The 27043-nt window shown below is 42.7% G+C and overlaps 1 protein-coding gene across 1 annotated transcript in view; it reads right to left on the bottom strand.

Moving 5' to 3' along the window:
- LOC128650159 (methanethiol oxidase-like) overlaps window positions 1-27043 on the bottom strand; it is a 123009-nt gene that overhangs the window by 49323 nt on the left and 46643 nt on the right. The window contains exon 7 of the mRNA XM_053703888.1: window positions 26847-27028. Coding sequence (XP_053559863.1) covers window positions 26847-27028 — 182 coding nt within the window. The remainder of the gene's footprint in view (window positions 1-26846; window positions 27029-27043) is intronic.

Here is a 27043-nt window from a genome sequence, read left to right as displayed (position 1 = left end):
AGCATAGCCACACTCCCCCGGGGTACAGAAACTTGAACCGGATCTTCCTCCTACCCACCACTAGCCTCCTCACCTTCTCCGGAGCCTCCGGTACCAAAAGAGACTTCGGAGGAGGTCTCGGCACTTCATCACCTGCATTCTAGGAGAAACGCTACATAGGCTCCAAAAAACCCACAAACAGCGGCCATATTAGTTCTGCTCCACAGGATACGGAGCGCCGCATAAGCCCTCAGAGTCCCGACTCACCCGGACTGTGCAGCGGAGGCCTAACAGCGCAAACCGGAGCCCCTCCAGCAGCCTGGCCTGCACTCGCTCTTTCTCACGCTGAAGACAGCCCGATCCTGCACTCCATCCACAGCTATTACCTACACACAGCACGGCTGCAGGAGGGCCTCATAGAGTCTATACCGGACCTTGATGCCCTGCGTGAGTAAAAAAAAATTTACGCAAAAGACTGGGGTGACTGTCTTCCGATCCCTCTGCACTTAGCCTGTGCCCCCCATCAACCCCAAATTGCCTACTAGTGAGCTCTACACAGGGGAAATAAGCACAGCTCTCACATACCCCACCAAATATTCTGCGCCACGTGGCCCAACTGCAGCAATCAATTCCTGTGTGTCTGCATGCAGCCAACATTAATCCACTCTATGATTTGACCTTGTCTGTTCCAGCCAATATAGGATGCAACTCTCATATAAGGGCTACAGCTATAACATTAACCCCTTAAGGACCAAGGCCATTTTTCAATTTCTTTCCCTTAAAGACCAGGGCTATTTTTACATTTCTGTTGTGTTTGTGTTTAGCTGTAATTTTCCTCTTACTCATTTACTGTACCCACACATATTATATACCGTTTTTCTCGCCACTAAATGGACTTTCTAAAGATACCATTATTTTCATCATATCTCATAATTTATTATTTAAAAAATTATAAAATATGAGGAATAAATGGAAAAAAACACACTTTTTCTAACTTTGACCCCCAAAATCTGTTACACATCTACAACCACCAAAAAACAACCATGCTAAATAGTTTCTAAATTTTGTCCTGAGTTTAGAAATACCCAATGTTAACATGTTCTTTGCTTTTTTTGCAAGTTATAGGGCAATAAATACAAGTAGCACTTTGCTATTTCAAAACCACTTTTTTTCAAAATGAGCGCTAGTTACATTGGAACCCTGATATCTGTCAGGAATACCTGAATATCCCTTAACATGTATATATTTTTTTTTAGAAGACATTCCAAAGTATTGATCTAGGCCCATTTTGGTATATTTCATGCCACCATTTCACCGCGAAATGTGATCAAATAAAAAAAATTGTTCAATTTTTCACAAATTTTTTCACAAACTTTAGGTTTCTCAGAGAAATTATTTACAAACAACTTGTGCAATTATGGCATAAATGGTTGTAAATGCTTCTCTGGGATCCCCTTTGTTCAGAAATAGCAGACTTATATGGCTTTGGTGTTGCTTTTTGGTAATTAGAAGGCTGCTAAATGCCACTGCGCACCACACGTGTTTTATGCCCAGCAGTGAAGGGGTTAATTAAGGAGCATGTAGGGAGCTTGTAGATTTAATTTTAGCTTTAGTGTAGTGTAGAAGACAACACAAAGTATTGATCTAGGCCCATTTTGGTATATTTAATGCCACCATTTCACCGCCAAATGCGATCAAATTTTAAAAAACGTACATTTTTTCGCAATTTTAGGTTTCTCACTGAAATTATTTACAAACAGCTTGTGCAATTATGGCACAAATGGTTGTAAATGCTTCTCTGGGATCCCCTTTGTTCAGAAATAGCAGACATATATGGTTTTGGCGATGCTTTTTGGTAATTAGAAGGCTGCTAAATGCCGCTGCACATCACACGTGTATTATGTCTAGCAGTGAAGGGGTTAATTAGGGATCTTGTAGGGAACTTGCAGGGTTAATGTTAGTTTTAGTGTAGAGATCAGCCTCCCACCTAACACATCAGACCCCCTGATCCCTCCCAAACAGCTCTCTTCCCTCCCCCACCCCACAATTGTCCCCGCCATCTTAAGTACTGGCAGAAAGTCTGCCAGTACTAAAATAAAAGGTATCTTTTTTTTTTTTTTTAAGCATATTTACATATGCTGCTGTGTAGGATACCCCTTAGCCCCAAACCTCCCTGATCCCCCCCCCAAACAGCTCTCTAACCCTCCCCCTCTACATTTTTGGGAGCCATCTTGGGTACTGGCAGCTGTCTGCCAGTACCCAGTTTACAAAAAAAGATATATTTTTTATTTTTCCCCCCACTTTTCTGTAGTGTAGCTTCCCCCCCCAAGACTAAACCCCCACCCCCTCCCAGATCACTTAGATTATATATATTAACTTTTATATACCCCCCTCTCTCCCTCTAACTATAAACAAAATCTGTTCCATAGTGTAATGGTTCCCACCCGCTCCCTCCCCGTGCACGCGCCCGCCCGCCTCCCCCATGCACGCGCGTGCGTCTGTGCGCGCCCCCAGCGAGCCTGCCCACGATCCCGCCCACCGCTGCATTACGTAATGCACCGATGGCCGCCCACCCGCCTCCCACGTCGGCTCCCACCCACCAACGATTGCGGGCCATCGATGTCCGGTGCAGAGAGGGCCACAGAGTGGCTCTCTCTGCATCGGATGGGGTAAAATGTTTTTGCAGTGATGCCTCGATATCGAGGCATCACTGAAATAACCGGAAAGCGGCTGGAAGCGATCAGGATCGCTTCCAGCCGCTTTCAACCCCAACGTCGTACAGGGTACGTCGCTGGTCTTTAAAGACCAGGTTGTGTGCGACGTACCCTGTACAACGCATGTCGTTAAGGGGTTAATGCATGCATGATCCCTGGCACTCCTTGCATATTACAGTAAACCGCATAGCAGCTGCAGAACCCTGTTCCTTCTTTTTTTCAGCCTCACTGGGACAGAACACCATTAAATTTGCATTACACTCTGCCTAGGAGATAATTAGGACACCATACTTCTGTGTCTAAATTGCGCAGACCCCTCAGAAGCACCCCGATTTGTTTTACAAGAGTTCCCCTCTCCTCCATTTCCCGCAACCACTCAGTGTTGCGGGTCATACCCACCTCCCTTTCCTGGACCCGCCCAGAGGTGGCACTTTCCCTGGAGAGGGGCCACTGCTGACGCTCTACCAGTTCACTCAGCCTACATCTGTTTTTCCGGGTGAACCCTTATAGCCCTGATTTTCCTGTCTTAAGCTTTTAGAGGAGAGATGGAGGGCTAGGGTGCCATGCTTTAGAGGTGCGGGCTGTGCACCCCCCCCAGATACCAACTACAACAGGAGGGCGCCTCGCCATACTATTCTTTACAACCCTAACGCTGACCCCTCTCAATATGGCGCAATCAGTCAAAAGAAAGCCAAAACATCAAGACAACCCCAAGAGGACTCTGACTGACCATTTTCACAGCAAAAATCTCTCAGACCCAGACCTTTCGGGAGAGGATTCCAGAGATTCAATAGCCCTAACGTCTGAACATGCCAGACTAGAGGGTGCACGTAAAGACAAAGCAGCACTATCTCAATCTACCTTCCTAGAATCCATCAAAATATTAACGGACAAGATGGACACTCACTATGCATCGCTAAGACAAGAACTTCGCCAATCGGTGAGCGAATTGAAACAAGATATCTCTTCTCTTGGAGAGAGGATGGAGATCTTGGAAAGAAAGCACGAAGACTTAGCAACTGACCACTCCAACCTCCTGTCCTACTCCCAATCCCTGGCAGAACAGATCTCGGACCTGGAGTCCAAAATGGCAGACACGGAGGACAGATCCCGCCAGAACAACCTCAGGATTCGAGGCATTCCAGAGGATATCTCCTCATCTGAACATCAGACATACCTGATCACCTTATTTAAGGCTCTTCTAAATACCACGACGGAACAGGACCTCCTCTTTGATAGAGCACATAGGGCAACACGCCCCCATAACTCTACTGCGGACACTCCTAGGGACGTTATATTACGTCTACACTACTATACCACCAAAGAAAGAATCATGAGAGCCTCTTTTGTCAATAAACCTCTCAAAGAACCCTACCAAAACCTACAGATCTTTCCGGACCTGTCCCCACATACACTAGCCAAGAGGAGAACCTTTCACCAATTCACTCTGGCGCTGAGACAGCGCAAGATCAAATACCGATGGGGATTCCCCGTAAAGATCTAAGTACAACATCAAGACTGCTCCTACATGATCTAATCTGTGGATCAGGGCATGAAGTTCTTAAACACCCTGGAACCCATGGAGACTCCTGACCCTCTCCCTATCCACGGAGGAAGAACGGGAGACCTTAACATCTCAGCCCCAGAGTGGTGCTCACGCACTCCACTTCCCCCACCTTTAGATTCAGAACAGTCCTGATGTAACTTCTTCCACCCTCCACTTCCACTGGCCTCCACCCCCATCAGGAACACTCTCTAGACCGAGAGTTACTGCATAAATTGATGGAAGCTCATATTAAGGAACGGAGTGTACACACGGGTACAAATCTTACTCTCTTCTCACTCCATGTTCCTCTACCCCCGTGAATAAGACTTCTTCATCGCATGACCTCTGGACAGGTAAGCCTGGAGCTCACACACGGGTACCCATCTTACCCTACTCTAGCTCATGGCTATATGGTCATCTGTTTACAGTTCTGCTTTTCACTGTTTTAGTTATATTGCTCAATAGGTATTGTTCTTCTGTGAATTGTCCTACTATCTTACGCTAAGAACTCCTATAGCCCTTTGGACTCATTAGAATTTATGCATTAAGCCGACAATTTTCTTAGATATGTTTATGCCTTTATGTCTACACCCATACACCTTAATGTATTTAGCCTCGAAAGGGAATTTATGTCTTATTCATTATTGTGCACTCTTTTTTTTTTGTTCCACTAAAGTTATTCCAGAATACCCTATTAGCCTTCCTACTATGTAAATGATGTTAACCACTATGTTTGTCCTTAATTGCCTTACAAATGTTCCAGTTTGACATCTGTTTCTGGCCTATCTCCCGTTCCAGGATCCTACTCATATTTCTTAAAAACTTATGTCTCAAAGGTTAGATATTCGATGCCTAGTCCTTGTTATCCTTGATGTATATACATTCCCATCCTCTCCCTCCTTTAACCTATACAGGTCCCCTCCTTTCCTCCCCAAAAGCCCACACACCTATTCCGACTATAACGTCAGCTGTGGTCCCATAATTAGTTCCTCCTGTCCTTTTCTCCTACTACTTAACAAACTGGGGGGGTGCTTTACCCAGCACCTCCCCACTCCACAACTTATTTAATATCTTCACTCCCTTAGTCCCCTGCTCAACCACTCCCACCAGACCTCATCCCCTCCTCCTATTCAGAATTCCTGTCCCCTCACATCTCCTTACTTAGTCTTATTTCTCCATCCTCCCTATCTCCGTTTCTAGCAAGCTCTAATACCCACCTACACTCTAACCTACTGTAGGTTATTCACCCTAGGCTCCGCCCCCCCACCCTACTTACCCCCTCCCATACCTATATACTACGCCACATCACATATCTCCTCCTTCTGACAACTTACCCCCCTATCCTCCAACCCTCCACCCCTTACTCCTTTTAACCAAAGTGGCTCTGGACCGCCTCCTCCTCCCCCCCACAAGTACTGTATTTAAGAAAGCAAAGAACTCTACACATAGCTGTGTCTGCACCCTACATACACCTCCTCGCCATCTCCTAGCTCACCCTATTTTCCCCTAGACATTTATAACAGACCAAACCTTGTTGCTCCACTCACCTACTTCTCTCCACTCTTCCCTCCCCCCTCTTCCCCTTTTATTTTTTTATTTTTATTTTATTTTTTTTTCTTCTCTCTACTAACCCCGAGACACCATGGAAGGGCTCCACTTACTCACCCTTAATGCGCAGGGATTGAATTCTCCAACCAAATGCAGGTTACTACTCACTTTCTTGCGCAAACAACACATAGACATTGCCTTTATACAGGAGACTCATTGGATGCCTGTCCCCAGGGCCCCCCGCACGTCCAGACATTTCCCTGTACTCCTAGAAGCCTCGTTCTCCTCCAAGTCCAGGGGAGTTGCTATTTACATAGGTAAAAATGTCACATACGAACCAATCTACCTAGAATTTGACCCCCAGGCGAGATTTATTGTTGCCATATGTAAACTGAACACACGTTTAGTCACCCTCCTCAATGTCTACGCCCCGAATGTTAAACAAGTAAAATTCCTCAGAGCTCTCCTCAAGATTGTAGAAACAATTAAGCAAGGGGACTGTAATTTTATCTGGGACATAAAACTAAACAGAACAGGACCCCCACTCTCTAGGAATGATAGGGCAACCCATTCTCTCTCTCTAGCCTTCCAATTACTGATGGCACAATATGAGTTATATGATGTCTGGTGAGCCCTACACCCTCAAGACAGAGAATTTACCTTCTATTCCTCCCCCCACAAATCTCAAACACGTATTGACTACTTCTTCACCGACGCAAAATTACTGGACAATGTTCACTCCGTATTCATTACTCCTGTTTCCTGGTCTGATCGTGACTCTCTACATTTACATTTAGGCCCACATGTTAAATCCTCCCCTCGGTTGTGGCTCATTCAAGACTGGACAGTTACAAACTCTCTCCTTAAAACAACCCTTCAGAACAAGTTAGACGAATTTATCACCCTCAACGATAATAACCAGACTACTGCTCAAAATATTTGGGCCACACTAAAGGCAGTGATGAGGGGTCACCTCATACAGGCAGAATCTGAGGCCCGCTCGAAAGCCAAAGCCACCCTATCCTCCTTAAATATACAACTCCGTAATCTAAAAACTGATCTCTCTCACGCTTATTCTCCCACCATTAATAATGAAATAGCCAAAGTATCGAAACAAATTCAAGCCTTAGAACTTAAAAAAACACAAACCATGTTAGAAAAATTTTAAAAGAGATATTATCACCACAGCAATAAAGCCTCCACACTATTAGCCTCTAAACGCAAACACAGAACAGCCCAAGCTAGAATATTGTCCATGCAAACCTCCTCAGGGGCACCTGTCTATGCTCCCGCAGACATAGGGAACACCTTCAGACAATACTATCTCAGTCTATATAATATTGAAGCAAACCTGAAATCTCCAGCATGCCGTTTAGAAGACATTGCAACCTTCCTTAACTCTCTTTCTCTTCCCTCCCTGTCCCTTGAGGATGCCCCCTCCCTAACAACTCCGATAACAATGGAGGAAATATCGAAAATTGTTCAGATTTTAAAATTAGGAAAAGCCCCTGGCCCAGATGGCTTCACGGCCAGATTTTACAAAGCCTTCCTTCCTCAGATTACCCCCATTCTCTGCAGATTCTTCCAAGAGATATTCTCAGGAGCCTCCTTCAAAGCAGAGTTTCTAGAAGCCGTGATAATCACAATTTTGAAACCAGGCAAGCCACCTGACCTATGCAGCAGTTATCACCCTATATCCTTGATTAATCTTGATACTAAGATATATGCCAAGCTTCTGGCCAACAGGATCTCAAAAATTATCCCCCCCCTCATAGCGAATGACCAGGTTGGCTTTATCCCAAATAGGGAGGGCTCAGATGCATCCAGGCGAATACTAGGCATCCTCAACGTCGCAGCTCAAGGAGACGTTCCCTTCCTGGCCCTGTCGCTCGGCGCTGAGAAGGCGTTCGACAGGGTCAGGTGGGACTATTTATGGGAAACCATGAATGCTCTTCAATTCCCTCCAGCCTTTATATCTGCAGTAAAGGCCCTCTACAACCACCCCTCGGCCATCGTTCAAGGAGCTGGGTTCCAATCTTCCAAATTTTCCATAGCCAACGGTACCAGACAGGGTTGCCCTCTATCTCCCCTCCTGTTTGCTTTGGCAATAGAACCCCTAGCCCAATCTATTCGGCGTGACCCCCATGTTAGAGGCCTTGTTAGAGGCCTTACCATCGGGCCTTACATCCATAAAATCTCCCTCTACGCAGATGACATCACCCTTTTTTTAACATCTCCCAAAGACTCCCTTCTTGCAGTATTTATCAACCTAAAGAAATTTAGCGACTTGAGCTTCTACAAGCTCAATATCGGCAAAACCGAAGCTCTCCCTGTAAATATCCCTATTAATGACCTTGCTCCCATGCAGATGTCACACCACTTCCAGTGGAACACTACTTCTCTTAAGATTTTGGGAGCCCATCTCTCCCCAAACCCTTCCACCACGATAGCTCTGAATTTCACTGATAGACTATCAGACTTTAAAAAGATCCTCGAGTCTGGGGAGTTACGGGAGATCTTGTGGACCGGACGCATTGCTGCGGTCAAGATGTCTTTCCTCCCCAAGATCACTTACCTCCTTAGAGCCATTCCTTATAACATCCCTAGACTGCTTCTCAACAGACTCCAAAGCCTGATCACCTCCTACGTGTGGAGAGACCGTAGGCCCAGAACCTCGGGACGCACCTTAGAAAAACCGATCTCACAAGGCAGCTTGGCCCTACCGAATATAATCTCATACCATAACGCAGATAGGCTGTCACACGTCCTCCACTGGAATAATCCCAAAAGACAATTGAGCTGGTATATCTTAGAGTCCTCACTACTGCCCACTAGTGTAACCCTCCCTGATCTCCTGTGGATCCCTACCCATCACAGACGAGAAATTGACAGCCTGCATCCTATCTTCAAACACGCATTACAATTCTGGGACCAGATAAGACATAACCTAGATATCTCCCCTCACCCTTCCCCTATGCTCACAATCTCCGCTGCACTACACTGTCTACCAGACTCTCACTATGACCTGAGGCCACAATTACAAACACTCCTGTATCAGACTTTTATGAAAATGATACTTGGCTCTCACTCCCTGCCGTATGTACTAAATTTCAACTTCCACCTAGACTAACCTTTGAGGGTTTTCGTTTGAGTACCCGCCTACGCACCTGGGGTTACCCCAAACAGGCTCTCCGACCCATGACACTCTGGGAGAAGGCTTGGCTGGGAGCCCATGATCTTAAACACCTCTTATCCTTCTACTACAACTTCCTCACCAACTCACAACCCAACCACAAAATATCACAACACCATGCTTGGGAAAAAGAAATAGGGTTCACTGCACAGCTGGATGTTTGGCACTCCAGAATTATGACCACTAAAAAACTCCTCCACTGTGCCACTCTTTGGGAACTATATTACAAAGTCCTAGTTCGCTGGCACCTTGTCCCAGTTGTCCTACATACGATCTACCAGTCGCAATCCCCTGAATGCTGGATGAAATGCAGAGCTAGTGGTATGACACTACACATATGGTGGTCCTGCAAAGTGATCCAGCTGTTATGGAAGAAAGTATACGTTCTCCTCCATTCACTTGGCCTCACTCCCCCATTCACTCCAGAAGTGGCCCTCCTACACATGCAGATTCCCAACCTCACCCCCCCCCCCCGAGGAAGCCCTCACAATATACGTCCTTATGGCCACAAAACTCGCCCTAGCCAAAGCCTGGAAAGAGGAAAGCCCACCAGCTCTTTCCCAGATTATATCCACTCTCCACTATGTGGGACAAATGGAACAATATTCATATAAAGTCCTTGATAGGGTTGACTCTTTCCATGAGATCTGGTTCCCTTGGATTTCCAAATTCCCAGCCTGGGATACTAACCTCTAGATCCCCCTCCCCTAGAGCTACCCCTTCTTCCCCCTCCCCCCCCCCTTTTTTTTTTTCTCTCCCTTCCTCTGTGTTCCCTTTCCCCTCCCTCCCCTTTTCCTTCCTTTTACCCCCATATTTTCGCTGCTTCCCCCAGGTCCCGCTGTTCCCAAGACAGAAAGATACTACTCCATAATGCAGTTAACAGCAGACACAGCTCCTTGTGATATTTCCTTATATAGACCACTTTCAGAAAAGAGACCTCCTTCATGCCTTCTTTTTTGCTCTCACCATATATATATATATATGTTTGTATTCACTCAAACTATTACAACGCCTCCTTATGTATTGTGTTTACACTTACAAATGATCTTGTTCTGCATCATTTGAAGGCTATGTACTGTTTCTTGTTTAATTGTCTCAATAAAAAAATTTTGATAAAAAAAAAATAGTTATCTAGTGTCCTATCTATAGCTTGTTTAGTTAGGGGGTTTCCCAGCATATGTTCATCTAATCTCCATGTATATGTTTTCTGTGGCATGTCTGGCCATTCCACTACACATAGTACTGGGGCGTGGTCCGCCCATGTGATGGGTAGAATCTTAGAATCTGTAATCAAAGATAACCCTAGTTGATCCAAGAGTATGTAGTCTATTCTGATAAACGTGTTATGTGGGTTTGAATAAAACGTGTAGTCTCTGATGTGTTCATTGCTCTCCATACATCATGTAGCTTCAGTTGGTGTATATAGCTCCTAACAATCTTGATCACTCGTTTGGATGTGCTAGTGGACCCAGTAGATGTGTCTACCCGCGGATCCAATGGTAGGTTGAAATCCCCTCCCAAGAACAGTGTCCCCTTGGTGTGGAGCTGCAATGAATGAAATATTGTTTTAAATATATAATGCTGGTCTTTGTTTGGCAGATATATATTTGCTGTGGTGACTAGTCTGTTAAATAAGAGGCCCACTAAAATTATGTATTTTCCATTTTTGTCTTTTTCTATGTACGTGGGTTGAAATTGGACCGAGTTTTTAAATAAGATGCCAACGCCACCTTTTTTGGATGTACCCAAGGCCAAGCATATGTTCCTATATTTGATAGTATTCTTGGCTCTTTGCCTCTCTTAAAATGTGTTTCCTGTATAAGCAGGATGTCGCCCGTGTTTTTGTATAGGTCTCTGAAAACCATAGATCTCTTTTCCTGACTATTTAAGCCATTTATGTTCACTGTTGTGATTGTAAGTGAGTGCATGTTTGACATCTTTTCAGTTTTGATTACTCTAGACTTAGCTGGTGTAGATATATGTTCTTGCTCTGATAATGTTCATTTCCCTGACTGTTGTCTGGTATTCTAGTGTAATTTATCTATCCCAATGTCTTGGTGTATGCCCTGCGTTCAGCACTATGCTTCTTTTAATAGTATAATCAACAAAACAATATCCAGTGCTCAGTTTCTTACAAATTAGAAGTTAATAATGGTATTTTGAACTATTACTGCAAGAAGTTATTCAACAACAAATATTTCAAATATTATAACAGTGAATTCAATTCTAAGGGTAGTATCCCCACCCCCAAACATATTTCAAAACATATTTTAAATAAAGGTTTATATACAACCTTAAATTACAAAGGCAAGTTCAAGTAGGCAGTCCAGGTTAGACAGTCCAATGTCAAGTGTCTGCTATGTCTGTTGTTTGCATCCTTGCTGGGACTGCTCCATTTGTGACACTGCAGTGCTAGGCCTGTCTAGATGTACTTTGTCTTTCGTATAGGGCCCGTCTTCTTCTAGGTGTTTGATGTTTAGTTGTAGAGTCTTATTGAAGCGGGGGAGATCATCCAGAGTTTTATAAACAGCTGTAATGCTATCCTTGGTAGCGATGATGCTGACGGGAAATCCCCACCGATAAGGAATCTTCTGCTCTCTTAGTATCGATGTAACAAAGTGGAGTTCCCTTCTCTTCTGTAGCGTTGTCGGACAAAGATCCGCAAAAATCTGTATATGGTTGCCTGCATGAGTGAATTTCTGTTTCTGCCTGGCATGGCGTAGAATTTCCTCTCGATCCTTGTGGTTAAGTAATTTTAAGATTATGTCTCTGGGTGGAGCTTTTGGTGGTGGCTTTGCACGCAAAGCTCTATGCACTCTCTCAATGCAGACATCCGGGGAATCATTTGTACCTTTAAGGGTTCTTAACAGATCCTGGAGGCATCCTTCTATGGCATTCTGTTGCACTGATTCAGGAACACCCCGTATACGTAGGTTGTTATGCCTACCCCTGTTATCAAGGTCTTCAACCCTTTCTAGCAAATGATGAATGGTCTCCTCCTGCTCATAAGCTACCCTTGAGATATGCTGTATATCCTTAAAGGTGGTATTATGATTTTCCTCCAATGTTGAAACCCTGCTAGTAACTTTTGACAAATCTTTTTTAAGCTCACCATACCAGCCCTTGACTTCTCAAATGATTTCTTTTATATCCTCCTTTGTACACAGGGTTCTGAGATCATCCTTGGTTAGTGGGGTACTGTTTCCTGGTTCTGTTGGTAACTTTTGTGGTGCCACAGTTTCCTGAGCTGTTGTTTTCTCCATTTCTGTGTTTGTAGAGGACATATCTTGAGCTTTTAGATATTGATGAATAGATTTGGACTTGTTGTTTTTGTCTGGTCTATTCAATCTGTGGCCAGGCATGACCACAGCCAATAGCGTAGTAATGGACAAGTAGTTGCCATAAACACTTGGGTAAAGTTATAACAGCGAGCCTGCACGTATGACACACAAAATTATTCGTGCAGGAGATGCTGTAATTGCTTTTGTGCCTAAAATGCACACTGACTGCTGTATAGTGCTAAAGTTCTGGAACCTGTGTGTGCACAGACAGATAGGAGGTATATTATCCTTATAGAGGTGCTGCACAACATGTATCTCTGTCTGTATATCTGCTAGTGGTTCCTTCACTAATGGTTTTTAGGACCCTTAGAGTTGTGCTTTTAGTGACAAGCAGCCTTCTGTAGCAATGTAATCCCTATCTGCAGCTTGCTACTAGTCTGTATGGTTGAGGGAGGCTAGTTTACAATAAGCCCTTCTATAGCGCACCTAGCCTATTTTTCTTATCATTTTTCCCCCACTGCAGTTAAGGTATACAACCGGAGACCACTCACCTCTCTTTCTGTAATCACTCTCTGTGTGGGACCTTGCCCTCCGTGTATACCGCTCCAGCGGATCACTGCTTCTGTGTGGCCTGCTGTGCCCTTTTATTACTGCTCCGTATAGCAGAGAAGGGTCCGGTAGTGTTATTTAATGCGGCCGCCGCACTCAATGTCCTATGCCCTCCTCCACTCCACCTCCACTTTAATTTCCGTTGCGGAGCCCCCTCTCACCTCCTATTTCTCCAACATTGGTGTGTCCGGTCCACGGCGTCATCCTTACTTGTGGGATATTCTCTTCCCCAACAGGAAATGGCAAAGAGTCCCAGCAAAGCTGGTCACATGATCCCTCCTAGGCTCCGCCCACCCCAGTCATTCTCTTTGCCGTTGCACAGGCAACATCTCCACGGAGATGGTTAAGAGTTTTTTGGTGTTTAAATGTAGTTTTTATTCTTCTATCAAGTGTTTGTTATTTTAAAATAGTGCTGGTATGTACTATTTACTCTGAAACAGAAAAGGATGAAGATTTCTGTTTGTAAGAGGAAGATGATTTTAGCAGACAGTAACTAAAATCGGTTGCTGTTTCCACATAGGACTGTTGAGATGAAGTAACTTCAGTTGGGGGAAACAGTTAGCAGACTTTTCTGCTTAAGGTATGACTAGCCATATTTCTAACAAGACTGTGTAATGCTGGAAGGCTGTCATTTCCCCTCATGGGGACCGGTAAGCCATTTTCTTAGTCAAAAACAAACAGAATAAAGGGCTTATTATGGGCTAAAAAACTGGTAGACATTTTTATGGGCTAAATCGATTGCTTTATTTGTGCATATTATTCAAATTTAGGCTAACAATTGACATTTATAATCTTGGGGAACGTTTATAAAACGGCAGGCACTGTATTGGACACCTTTTTCAGTCAGGGGGCCTTTCTAGTCATAGACTGAGCCTCATTTTCACGCCATTAATGCGCAGTTGTTTTTTGAGAACAGGGCATGCAGATGCATGTGTGTGGATCTAAGAATCTCTGAAAAAGCTTTTAGAAGGCGTCATTTGGTATCGTATTCCCCTCAGGGTTTGGTTGGCTCTTAGCAAAGACTGTATCTGGGACTGTATAGGGGTTAAATTGAAAAACGGCTCCGGTTCCGTTATTTTAAGGGTTAAAGCTCTGAAATTTGGTGTGCAATACTTTTAAGGCTTTAAGACACTGTGGTGAAAATTTGGTAATTTTTGAACAATTCCTTCATACTTTTTCACATATTCAGTAATAAAGTGTTTTCTGTTTGAAATTTAAAGTGAAAGTAACGGTTTTATTTTAAAACGTTTTTTGTGCATTGTTGACAAGTTTAAGCCTGTTTAACATGTCTATACCTTCAGATAAGCTATGTTCTATATGTATGAAAGCCAATGTGTCTCCCCATTTAAATTTATTTGATAATTGTGCCATAGCGTCCAAACAAAGTAAGGACAGTACTGCCACAAATAATGATATTGCCCAAGATGATTCCTCAAATGAGGGGAGTAAACATGATACTACATCATCTCCTACTGTGTCTACACCAGTTTTGCCCATGCAGGAGGCCCCTAGTACATCTAGTGCGCCAATACTTATTACCATGCAACAATTAACGGCTGTAATGGATAACTCCATAGCAAATCTTTTATCCAAAATGCCTACTTATCAGAGAAAGCACGATTGCTCTGTTTTAAACACTGAAGAGCAAGAGGACGCTGATGATAATTGTTCTGTCATACCCTCACACCAATCTGAAGGGGCCATGAGGGAGGTTTTGTCTGAGGGAGAAATTTCAGATTCAGGAAAAATTTCTCATCAAGCTGAACCTGATGTTGTGACATTTAAAGTTAAATTAGAACATCTCCGCGCACTGCTTAAGGAGGTGTTATCTACTCTGGATGATTGTGACAATTTGGTCATTCAAGAGAAATTATGTAAGATGGACAGGTTCCTAGAGGTTCCGGTGCCCCCCAATGCTTTTCCTATACCCAAGCGGGTGGCGGACATAGTAAATAAAGAGTGGGAAAAGCCTGGCATACCTTTTGTTCCTCCCCCTATATTTAAGAAATTATTTCCTATGGTCGACCCCAGAAAGGACTTATGGCAGACAGTCCCCAAGGTCGAGGGGGCAGTTTCTACTCTCAACAAACGCACTACTATTCCTATCGAAGATAGTTGTGCTTTCAAAGATCCTATGGATAAAAAATTGGAAGGTTTGCTTAAAAAGATTTTTGTACAGCAAGGCTACCTTCTACAACCAATTTCATGCATTGTTCCTGTCACTACGGCAGCGTGGTTCTGGTTCGAGGAACTAGAAAAGTTGCTCAGTAGAGAAACTCCATATGAGGAGGTTATGGACAGAGTTCACGCACTTAAATTGGCTAACTCTTTTATTTTAGATGTCGCTTTGCAATTAGCAAAATTAGCGGCGAAAAATTCAGGGTTTGCTATTGTGGCGCACAGATCGCTTTGGCTAAAGTCTTGGTCAGCGGATGTGTCATCCAAGACAAAATTACTTAACATTCCTTTCAAAGGTAAAACTTTATTTGGACCTGATTTGAAAGAGATTATTTCAGACATCACTGGCGGAAAGGGCCACGCCCTTCCACAGGATAGGTCTTTTAAGGCTAAAAATAAGCCTAATTTTTGTCCCTTTCGCAGAAATGGACCAGCCTCTAATTCTGCATCCTCTATACAAGAGGGTAATGCCTCACAACCCAAACCAGCCTGGAAACCAATGCAAGGCTGGAACAAAGGTAAGCAGGCCAAGAAGCCTGCCACTGCTAACAAGACAGCATGAAGGAGTAGCCCCCGATCCGGGACCGGATCTGGTGGGGGGCAGACTCTCTCTCTTTGCTCAGGCTTGGGCAAGAGATGTTCAGGATCCTTGGGCGCTAGAAATAGTTTCTCAAGGTTGTCTCCTGGAATTCAAGGAACTACCCCCAAGGGGAAGGTTCCACAAGTCTCACTTATCCTCAAACCAAATAAAGAGACAGGCATTCTTAGATTGTGTAGAAGACCTGTTAAAGATAGGAGTGATACACCCAGTTCCAATAAAGGAACAAGGAATGGGATTTTTTTCCAATCTGTTCGTAGTTCCCAAAAAAGAGGGAACGTTCAGACCAATTTTGGATTTGAAGATCCTAAACAAATTTCTCAGGGTACCATCGTTCAAAATGGAAACTATTCGAACGATTCTACCCACCATCCAGGAAAGTCAATTTATGACTACCGTGGATCTAAAGGATGCGTACCTACATATCCCTATCCACAAGGAACATCATCAGTTCCTAAGGTTCGCTTTTCTGGACAAACATTACCAGTTTGTGGCTCTTCCATTCAGATTAGCCACTGCTCCAAGGATTTTCACAAAGGTGCTAGGGTCCCTTCTAGCGGTTCTAAGACCAAGGGGCATTGCTGTAGTACCTTACTTGGACGACATTCTAATACAAGCGTCGTCCCTGTCAAGGGCAAAGGCTCATACGGACATCGTTCTAGCCTTTCTCACATCTCACGGATGGAAGGTGAACAAAGAAAAGAGTTCTCTGTCCCCGTCAACAAGAGTTCCCTTCTTGGGAACAATAAGAGATTCCTTAGAAATGAGGATTTTTCTGACAGAGGTCAGAAAATCAAAACTTCTAAGCTCTTGTCAAGTGCTTCATTCTGTTCCTCGTCCTTCCATAGCGCAGTGCATGGAAGTAATAGGATTGATGGTTGCAACAATGGACATAGTTCCTTTTGCACGAATTCATCTAAGACCATTACAACTGTGCATGCTCAAACAGTGGAATGGGGATTATACAGACTTGTCTCCAATGATTCAAGTAGATCAAAAGACCAGAGATTCACTCCGTTGGTGGCTGACCCTGGTCCATCTGTCCCAGGGAATGAGCTTCCGCAGGCCAGAGTGGGTCATTGTCACGACGACGCCAGTCTAGTGGGCTGGGGTGTGGTCTGGGAATCCCTGAAAGCTCAGGGTCTATGGTCTCGGGAAGAGTCTCTTCTCCCGATAAACATTCTGGAACTGAGAGCGATATTCAATGCTCTCAGAGCTTGGCCTCAACTAGAAAAGGCCAAATTCATAAGGTTCCAATCAGACAACATGACGACTGTTGCTTATATCAATCATCAAGGGGGAACAAAGAGTTCCCTGGCGATGAAAGAAGTGACCAAAATAATTAAATGGGCGGAGGATCACTCCTGCCACTTGTCTGCGATCCACATCCCAGGAGTGGAAAATTGGGAAGCGGAGTCGTCAGACATTTCATCCGGGGGAGTGGGAACTCCATCCGGAAATCTTTGCCCAAATAACTCAATTATGGGGCATTCCAGACATGGATCTGATGGCGTCTCGTCAGAACTTCAAGGTTCCTTGCTACGGGTCCAGATCCAGGGATCCCAAGGCGACTCTAGTAGATGCACTAGTAGCACCTTGGATTTTCAACCTAGCTTACGTATTCCCACCGTTTCCTCTCATTCCCAGGCTGGTAGCCAGGATCAATCAGGAGAGGGCCTTGGTGATCTTGATAGCTCCTGCGTGGCCACGCAGGACTTGGTATGCAGACCTGGTGAATATGTCATCGGCTCCACCATGGAAGCTACCTTTGAGACAGGACCTTCTTGTTCAAGGTCCATTCGAACACCCAAATCTGGTCTCCCTCCAACTGACGGCTTGGAGATTGAACGCTTGATTCTATCAAAGCGTGGGTTTTCAGATTCGGTGATAGATACTCTGGTTCAGGCCAGAAAACCTGTAACTAGAAGAATTTACCATAAAATATGGAAAAAATATATCTGTTGGTGTGAATCCAAAGAATTCCCATGGAATAAGATAAAAATTCCTAAGATTCTCTCCTTTCTTCAAGAAGGTTTGGAGAAAGGATTATCTGCAAGTTCCCTAAAGGGACAGATCTCTGCTTTATCTGTCTTACTACACAAAAGACTGGCAGCTGTGCCAGATGTTCAAGCATTTGTTCAGGCTCTGGTTAGGATCAAGCCTGTTTACAGACCTTTGACTCCTCCCTGGAGTCTAAATCTAGTTCTTTCAGTTCTTCAAGGGGTTCCATTTGAACCCTTACATTCCATAGATATTAAGTTACTATCTTGGAAAGTTTTGTTTTTGGTTGCAATTTCTTCTGCTAGAAGAGTTTCAGAGTTATCTGCTCTGCAGTGTTCTCCTCCTTATCTGGTGTTCCATGCAGATAAGGTGGTTTTGCGTACTAAGCCTGGTTTTCTTCCTAAAGTTGTTTCTAACAAAAATATTAACCAGGAGATAGTTGTACCTTCTTTGTGTCCGAATCCAGTTTCAAAGTAGGAACGTTTGTTACACAATTTGGACGTTGTCCGTGCTCTAAAGTTCTATTTAGAGCCTACTAAAGATTTCAGACAAACATCTTCCTTGTTTGTTGTTTATTCTGGTAAAAGGAGAGGTCAAAAAGCGACTTCTACCTCTCTTTCCTTTTGGCTTAAAAGCATCATCCGATTGGCTTATGAGACTGCCGGACGGCAGCCTCCTGAAAGAATCACAGCTCACTCCACTAGGGCTGTGGCTTCCACATGGGCCTTCAAGAACGAGGCTTCTGTTGACCAGATATGTAAGGCAGCGACTTGGTCTTCACTGCACACTTTTGCCAAATTTTACAAATTTGATACTTTTGCTTCTTCGGAGGCTATTTTTGGGAGAAAGGTTTTGCAAGCTGTGGTTCCTTCCGTTTAGGTGACCTGATTTGCTCCCTCCCTTCATCCGTGTCCTAAAGCTTTGGTATTGGTTCCCACAAGTAAGGATGACGCCGTGGACCGGACACACCAATGTTGGAGAAAACAGAATTTATGCTTACCTGATAAATTACTTTCTCCAACGGTGTGTCCGGTCCACGGCCCGCCCTGGTTTTTTAATCAGGTCTGATGAATTATTTTCTCTAACTACAGTCACCACGGTATCATATGGTTTCTCCTATATATATTTCCTCCTGTCCGTCGGTCGAATGACTGGGGTGGGCGGAGCCTAGGAGGGATCATGTGACCAGCTTTGCTGGGACTCTTTGCCATTTCCTGTTGGGGAAGAGAATATCCCACAAGTAAGGATGACGCCGTGGACCGGACACACCGTTGGAGAAAGTAATTTATCAGGTAAGCATAAATTCTGTTTTTGTCCTAGGATTGCTAGATTTCCTTACCGCACTGTGTGGCTGTGTCGGAACGCCACGTGGGTGCTGTGTCCGTTGCTGTCGGCTGTGTGCGCTACGCTCATGCAGCTATACTTCTCTGCAGGCTCCCTCTCCGTTTGTGCTGGAGTTGATCAGTGAGCCCCCGTTCACTTTTTGTAATGGCCAAGTAACTTTTTTTTATCTTGTTTGGGCAGTGGGGCCTAGGAGCTAGTGTATCAAGCTGCCATCTGCCTGTGCGGCCAAGCTCCACCCCCTAGACAGGATCTTATATCTATTACCACCTCTAAGTGGCTTTCTCGATATGTCAATGACTCTAATAATAAATTTAGACTCATTTGTAAAGTAAAAACAGTTGAAATGCTGTTCTACACTAGAATCTTTATTATAGTTCTTAATGTCTCTTTTATGCTCACCTATCCTTGACCATAGGCAACGTGTCATTTGTCCTACGTATTGTTCATACAAAGCACAGATTTTAAAAGATAAATAACAAAACTTGTGCTTCAATTAGCATAATGTTCAATTCTAAATTTTTCATTCGTTGTGAAGCTCTTAAAATCAACACCTGATGAAATTACTTTACAAGTGGCACAATTCCTGGATAGGCACTTGAAAATACCCTTTTAGATAACCAATTACTCTCTACTCTTCTTGAACTACTGTTAATCATACTTGGGGAAAGCCTGTTAGCCAAGGTAGGCGCCTTTTTAGAAACAAATTTGACTTTGTCTACCACATCTTACAGCACCTCATCTCCCTTCAAGATGAGCAAATTCTTTTTATTGCTATTACACAACTCATCAGGCTGTAATGAAAATTCTGTTGAAAAAACTATTGTTTCCTTATTAAATGTGCATTTTTTTGGTACACGACCATGTATATTAGAATTGATGATGAGCTGCTTTTAACATCATCCAATGTTTGTTGTAATATTGGTAAGTCATACCCCTTAGCACTTAATCTATTTATTAGTTTGTTTGCTTGAAGATCAAATAACTCATCTGAGTTAGTGTTTCTTCTCAGTCTGAAAAAACTGGCTTCTTGGTATTGATTTGATCAAGTGCTTGGTGTGACATATAGATGACTTTGGGGTTCTTCTTTTCCCTTTTATTTGTTACCAACAGTATACCAGTATAAATTGTTTCAGGTCACTATTAAATTGTATTTGGGCGTGATCTAGACTTTGACAGTACATAGGTAAACATATAATTGGATGTATATACAATTAGAAAGTAACTATTAGAAGCTTACATGCATATGTAATATTAATCCACAGAACGACAATCATGTTGATTTTGTGTGGAGGTTATTTAAGATTGTCTAAGATTGTTTAAGATTGTTTAATTTGGGTTATTTTGAGGCTAACCATTTGTAAGGACAACACGAACTTGTGAACAAGGAACACTATCAACTGAAGTATATCTTGGTATATGTGACAAGTGGTTAACAATATCTACTACCAAGTATATAGGAAGTTACTACTCGGCTTGATATAGCCTAAAACAAGCTTATTACATGCATCAGAAGTGCATGAACAAAGCTGGCTAAAGGCAGCAAGTTACAAAGTAATGGTAAAGAGGAAAATATTAACACAGTAAGGAAAACGGCTGTAGTCACTGAGAATAAGAATCTTATAATAACAGCATCACTTAACAGGAGCAACGGCAGAATCTTAACTGGAAGAATTAACACATGTATCAATATGTGTTTTACTCATGACCTCCCGAGCAGGATAGGGAGCTGGGTCAGTGGAGCAGGCTAGTTATGCTGATTAGGCTCTGAACTGCTGTCCCTGGAGAGCAGTGCAAACCTGAAGTGTTCTGTCTGGAAATTCTCACAGCGTGATGTGAAAGCTGCAGGTACGCTGAGCAGATGTGGCTGTGTCTGATGAGGTCACGACCCAGGAGTGTAGAGCGGAGACTGCTGTAGATAGGATCTAAAGTTAAAACACAAGGTAGCTAGATTAGCAAAAAGGAGTTAACAAATCCAGACTGGAATAGGCTAGCAAACTATTGGAGACAACAAACTTCAATAAACCAGCAAGGAGAAACGACAGCTGGTAGGATTTATACAGATGCACTTAGTGGTTTGAGAGTAAATTAGTTAAGGTGGTAGTGAGGGATGATTGTAATGAAGTTATAAGAGGAATATGAAGATGATCCTGACATACTCCCCCCACAAAGAAACCACAGAGAGGTTTCATGAACCAGGTCTATCTGGATGATGGTTATGGAACTGTGAGACAAGACAAGAGACAGAGAGGTTAGATGCGGGTTCCCAAGAGCCCAATGATGAATCATAACCGGTCCAATGTATGAGGTATTGGAGCTGTCCACAGAAGCGTCTGGAATCCAAAATACTGTCCACCTCATAATCAGTGTCCGGCAAAGGAATATCTTGGGAAGAAGCCTGTACTTCTGCAGAAGCTGAACAGGGTTTGACTAGGGAAACATGAAAAGTTGGATGAATGCGGAAAGTGGGAGGCAACTGTAACGTGACAGTGACAGGGTTCAGAACGGTGGTTACGGGGAAAGGTCCGATGAAATGTTTAGTAAGTTTCCTGCAAGATGTGTACAGTTTCAAGTTCTTTGTTGAAAGCCATACCATCTGTCCAACCTTATATTTGGGATGGGATCTATGCTGTAGGTTGTAGTATCTCTTTTGAGAAGCTTGTGCATGTCTCAAGTTGTCTTGTATGAGGGAGAAGGTCTGGTTGATTTCATTAACAAGATCTGTGACTTGAGGGTTATTGGAGTCGGCTTGATGTAGAGGATGAAAATGAGGATGGTAACCATAATTAATGTAGAATGACGAGAACCCTGTACTGGTATTTGTGGAGTTATTGTATGCGAATTCCGCTAGGGATAGGAAGGAAGACCAGGTATCCTGTTGGTGTGAGCAATAAGAACGCAAATATTGTATCAACCATTGATTAGTCCTTTCGCATTGGCCATTGGTCTGCGGATGATACGCAGTAGTCAGAGCTTGATGGATGTTGAGTGCTTTACATAAGGATCTCCAGAACCTGGAGGTAAACTGGGATCCCCTGTCACTAAGAACTGTTTTAGACAAACCATGTAGCCGAACTATTTCTCTAAGAAATAGGTCAGTAGTTTGTTGAGCAAACGGTACAGTTTTGGTTGGTAAAAAGTGAGCCACTTTTTAAAAGAAATCTACAATGCAAAAAACTCCTGTATAGCCTTGGGAGTTGGGTAGGTCAACTATAAAGTCCATGGAGACACTGGACCTTGGTTGGTTTCCAATTGGTTATGGAACTAACAAACCGACTGGTCATTGGTGAGAGGGTTTAGAGAGAGCTTGAGAAAGGGCCAAGTTTGGGCCTGAAACGTTGCTTTGTGATCCCTGTTTGCACAATAAAAGTCTTTTTTTTTTGCACCAGCTGGAACAATTTGGTTTCTTTGTATCAACACTGGGTTTGGTGAACCTGTTCCTGGCTGTGCAGTGAGTGCTGTGCTTCACGCTACATTGTTGCAGGGTTTAGAGGTTACCAGGAGGATAGGTGATCACAAAATCAAACAGGGAGAAGTAAAGGCTCCATCAGAATTGTTGCGCTGATAAAGTACGGTTAGTTTAGATGTATTGGAGATTTTTGTGATCAGTAAGAATCACTATGGGGAGTAAAGCCCCCTCCAGTAAATGTCTCCACTGATCAAAGGAGCTTTTGATGGTAAGCAACTCCTTTTCCCCAACTGGATAATTCATCTAAGATGGAGTCATGAGCCTTGAAAAATATGCAGCAGGATGTAGGGGGTCTTTCAAAGAGGATCTCTGGGACAGCACTAAGGCTATTGCATAGTCTGAGGCATCTACCTCGAGAACAAACTGGCATAAAGTATCTGGTATTTGTAGGATGGGTGCAGTGACAAAAATTTGTTTGAGTTGGTTAAAAGCACACTGGCAATGTGCAGAACAATTGAAGGAACTATGGAGTTTCGTTAAATCAGTTAATGGCTTGCAGATGTTGGCAAAGTGAGGAATGAACCTCCTGTAAAAATTGGCGAAACCCAAAAAATGCTGGACCTCCTTTTTTGAGGAAAGCACTGGCCAGTCTGTAAAAGCTGAAATTTTATTAGGTTCCATACCAATACTTAAATGGTTAATGTGATACCCTAAAAAGGAAATGTCAGGAGAGTTGAAAGAGCATTTCTCTAATTTTGCATAGAGGTGGTGTGTACGTAGTCTGGAGAGCACAAGTCTAACATGGTTAATATGGTCTAACTGGTTACTAGAGTAAATCCGGATATCATCTAAGTACACAACCAAAAAGGTATCAAGGACATCACAAAAAATTTTGTTAATAAAATTTTGAAATGTAGCCAGTGCATTACACAAGCCGAATGGCATAAATGTATACTCGTACAGGCCATAACGGGTCCTGAATGCAGTCAGCCATTCGTCACTGGCTCTTATTCTAACACGGTTAAAGGCTCCTTGCAGGTCAAGTTTAGTGAAAACTTTTGCGCCACGGAAACTCTTAATCAGCTCGGGTATGAGAGGAAGAGAGTACCTGTTTTTCTTGGTACATTTATTTAATTGCCTATAATCTATTATAGGTCTGAGGGAACCATCCTTGTTTTTTACAATAAATATACCTGCACCAGCTGGTGAGGTAGATGGTCTGATAAAGCCCTTCTTTAGGTTATCACTAATGTATTGCTTAAGGTGATCCAACTCAAGTTTTGATAGGGGGTAAATATGGCCATATGGTATAGAGGCACCTGGTAAAAGATCAATAGGGCAATCATAATGGCGATGTGGGGGTAAGGTTTCTGCCTCTTTTTTATCGAAAACATCTAGGAAATTGTGATATTGTGTAGGTACTAGGGTGTGAGAAACCTGTAATATGTTTGAGGTAGGAAAACAAGTGTTTTAACATTAATGAGATGCTAGAGTAATTGTGAGGTTATCCCAGTGTAAAGTAGGGTGATGTAAGCGCAACCTGGTAATACCCAGAATGATAGGAAAGATAGGTGAAGATATGATATCAAATGGCAGTGTCTCTGTATGTCAGCCTGTGGAAGATAATCTCACCCCTGTAAAGGAGAGAGGGAATTTTTAGGACCACAACTGCAGGCTTAGGAGTGTTGTGAAAGTATCAGTGATTCTGTGTAAGTGAGGGAAGGCAGCAAGGTTCAGAATCATTAGATACGGTTCACTTTTATTATAAGGATAGGTGTGACAATGGCTGAGACCTCAGAGCGTATAGCCCCACTCAGTATTGACAAACTGGTTCCCACATTTAACAACATGCAATTGCAAGTTAAAGTTTTAGACAGACCATATCTAATCATAATTGGCAGCAGACATAGTGTACAACTTTAAGGCAACAAATAGAGCTAATGAGATTTAGGTAGTAGTTAGGTATTGAGACTGAACAATTAAGAATATAGGTAGAATTGAGCGTTTTAATATGAAGGAAACCTAACTAAGATTCTGAGACATGTCAGGAGTAATTACTGAATATTCGTAAGTTACTGCGGTATGAGTATGAAGGAAGCGCTTTTGAGACTTACTAGTAATAGTAATGGGTGAGGTCTGTCCGGACAGAGCGAAGTTCCCCTGCAGAGTTTGGGGAAATTGCAGCGTGTGCGATGGCGTGTGACGTCACCGCTTGCCGGTTCCGGTCCTGTGTTTGTTAGAGAGGTGAGCAGCGTCTGTCTCAAAGGTTGCAAGGAGGTTAGAGGGTGAGAAGCTGGATTCAACAATCAAGCAATTTGGTATGAGTAGGAGGGAAATTTAAACTGCTTGTTGGGGAGGAGTTATGTAAGTGTGAAAAGACACAGCTATACAAAGGATAAGGCAAAGAACTTAGGCAGTTATGACACTGTATGACCTTTGGTAGGGGAAACCAGAAGTGGGACTGTTTGTTGGGTAACTGGGCCTGATGTAAGTTGGGAACCATCAATAACTTTCAGAGGCACTGGCATGCATTTCAAACAAAAAGGAATTTCATTATTTTTAACCAAATCAAAATCAATGAAATTGTCGCTGGCATCCGTGTCAATTATGGCTTCGGTGTTCACTCTGTACTGGTCCCACTGTAAAGTCAAAGATAACATGATGTAAGAGGTAGGTGTTGATTTACTGTAGAGAGAGAGAGAGAGTGGGGTTTTCTTACCAGATTTCTGTTGACAGGGTAGGGCACTCCTTAGTGATGTGGTTGCTGGCGGCGCAGTACATAGACAAATTTAGAGAGCGTCTTTTGTTTTTTTCGTGAGGGGAGAGAGGCCTAAGTAGGAAACTAATATCCATGGGATGTTCAACATCTTTGTATACAGGAGAAGAACCTCTAGATGAAGATGAGCTGGCAGTGAGTTTCTCTAATTTCCGTTCTGTAATTCTCCTATCTAAGGTGACAGAGACAGAATATAGCTCTTCCAAATCTTCTGGAATACGGATTCTAGAGAGTTCATCTACAGATGCACTTAGTGGTTTGTGGGTAATTTAGTTAAGGTGGTAGTGAGGGATGATTGGAATTAATTTTTAAGGAGGAATAGGATGATGATCCTGACACCATCAGAATTTGATATAATATATGTACCTGTAAAACCTTTAAGCAGAGATGTAGTTTTATATCTTTCATTTTTATGTGAATTGATTTTTTACATATATTTGTAACACATGTATAGTGCACATATACCTGTTTGTTGTTTCCAAGGGAACCTTTGTGTTTAGAACTGTGATTGGCTACAATCACTCATAAAAGGTGTGCTATGTTTGTGTGGAGCTATCCTATGATTAAGTGCCGCACAGCACAAAATATGTCAGCTCATATTTGATTGACATATTTCTCACAATCAGAGGTCAGGGAAGTATGGAAAGGTCACACACTCCACACTAGAAGACCTGGTGCCCTTCATTTGTAATAAATAAATGATTTGGGTGGTATAGTAGTGGAAAGGCGTCATGCCATAAGAAAACACATTGCACTGCTTTTCATGTTAAGGTTTTTGCTCATGCTAAACTACAGTGTTTCCTGATAATAAAAATTAAAAGTACAACTCAAATCACACCTTCAAATCATAATACTTGTACACATTGAACACATGATCACCTATGTCTGTTTATACTTGCAATTAATTGTGTAGACATTTTTAAATATTTTATTAAATTATTCAACATTATAAACTGCACACACCATAAACAGATATTACTGATTACATTTAAAAACCTGCCTTCAATATTTAATCTGGCCATGTTTTACTGATACGTTAACATCAATAATGTCCTGAAAACCTTTTTTTTTTATTATAAATGTAATCACAAGCCTTATTTTCTTGTGTTATTTTTGTAGAAAGTCCCTTTTTAGCACATGCAACTAGCACATGGTTATACAGACATGGGACACACACAGGAGACAGATATGAGCTATATGACATGAAATAAACCTGGCTTGGTAGCTGGTAGTGCAATTGAATACTTTACTTGTCTACATTAATGTCCTGGCTCCAACTCTCTTTCCTGATGCCAAGTATCTAGTTATTGACCAGTAAAACCGGCTGGTTGGAGCACAGCCTTTGAAAATAGTAGCCTGTAATTGTTACTATAGGTTTTGGACACAGTATTCTCAAGGACTGGTAATTTTGTTACTCAACCATACCTAAAAAAAATTCTATTAGTACATAGGCCTCATTTTTAATAAATGTAATCAATAAAAGTATTATTGTATTAATTTGTTACTATGCCATATTCTTTTTTTTTCCTAGTAACTGAATTTTTATTTGGTTGTACTCAGATATTTTTGTCCTAAGACAAATAAAAGACTAGTCAGGATATTTTTGCAAAACTCAAAATTATTTTTTCCAATTCTACTTTACCTCCTAACAGCATACACAGCTTTGCCCTCACCTTGCCTTTGTAGAAGTGGAAAACAGAGCTGCTTAGGGCACAACCAACAAAGCCTTGTTCTTCATCTGGATTATGGAGGAATTTGATCTCCAGTGGCATCAGTCCATCTTGCCCCAAGTCCAGTGTCTGTATAAGAGTATGCTTGGTCCAATCCCACACATTCAAACTATGTCCATAGTGACCTATAAGTAAAGACA

This window comes from Bombina bombina, chromosome 1, assembly GCF_027579735.1.
Source record: "Bombina bombina isolate aBomBom1 chromosome 1, aBomBom1.pri, whole genome shotgun sequence".
Taxonomy (NCBI): domain Eukaryota; kingdom Metazoa; phylum Chordata; class Amphibia; order Anura; family Bombinatoridae; genus Bombina; species Bombina bombina.
Note: the sequence above shows the minus strand (reverse complement) of the source record. Positions and strands in the feature narration are given on the sequence as shown.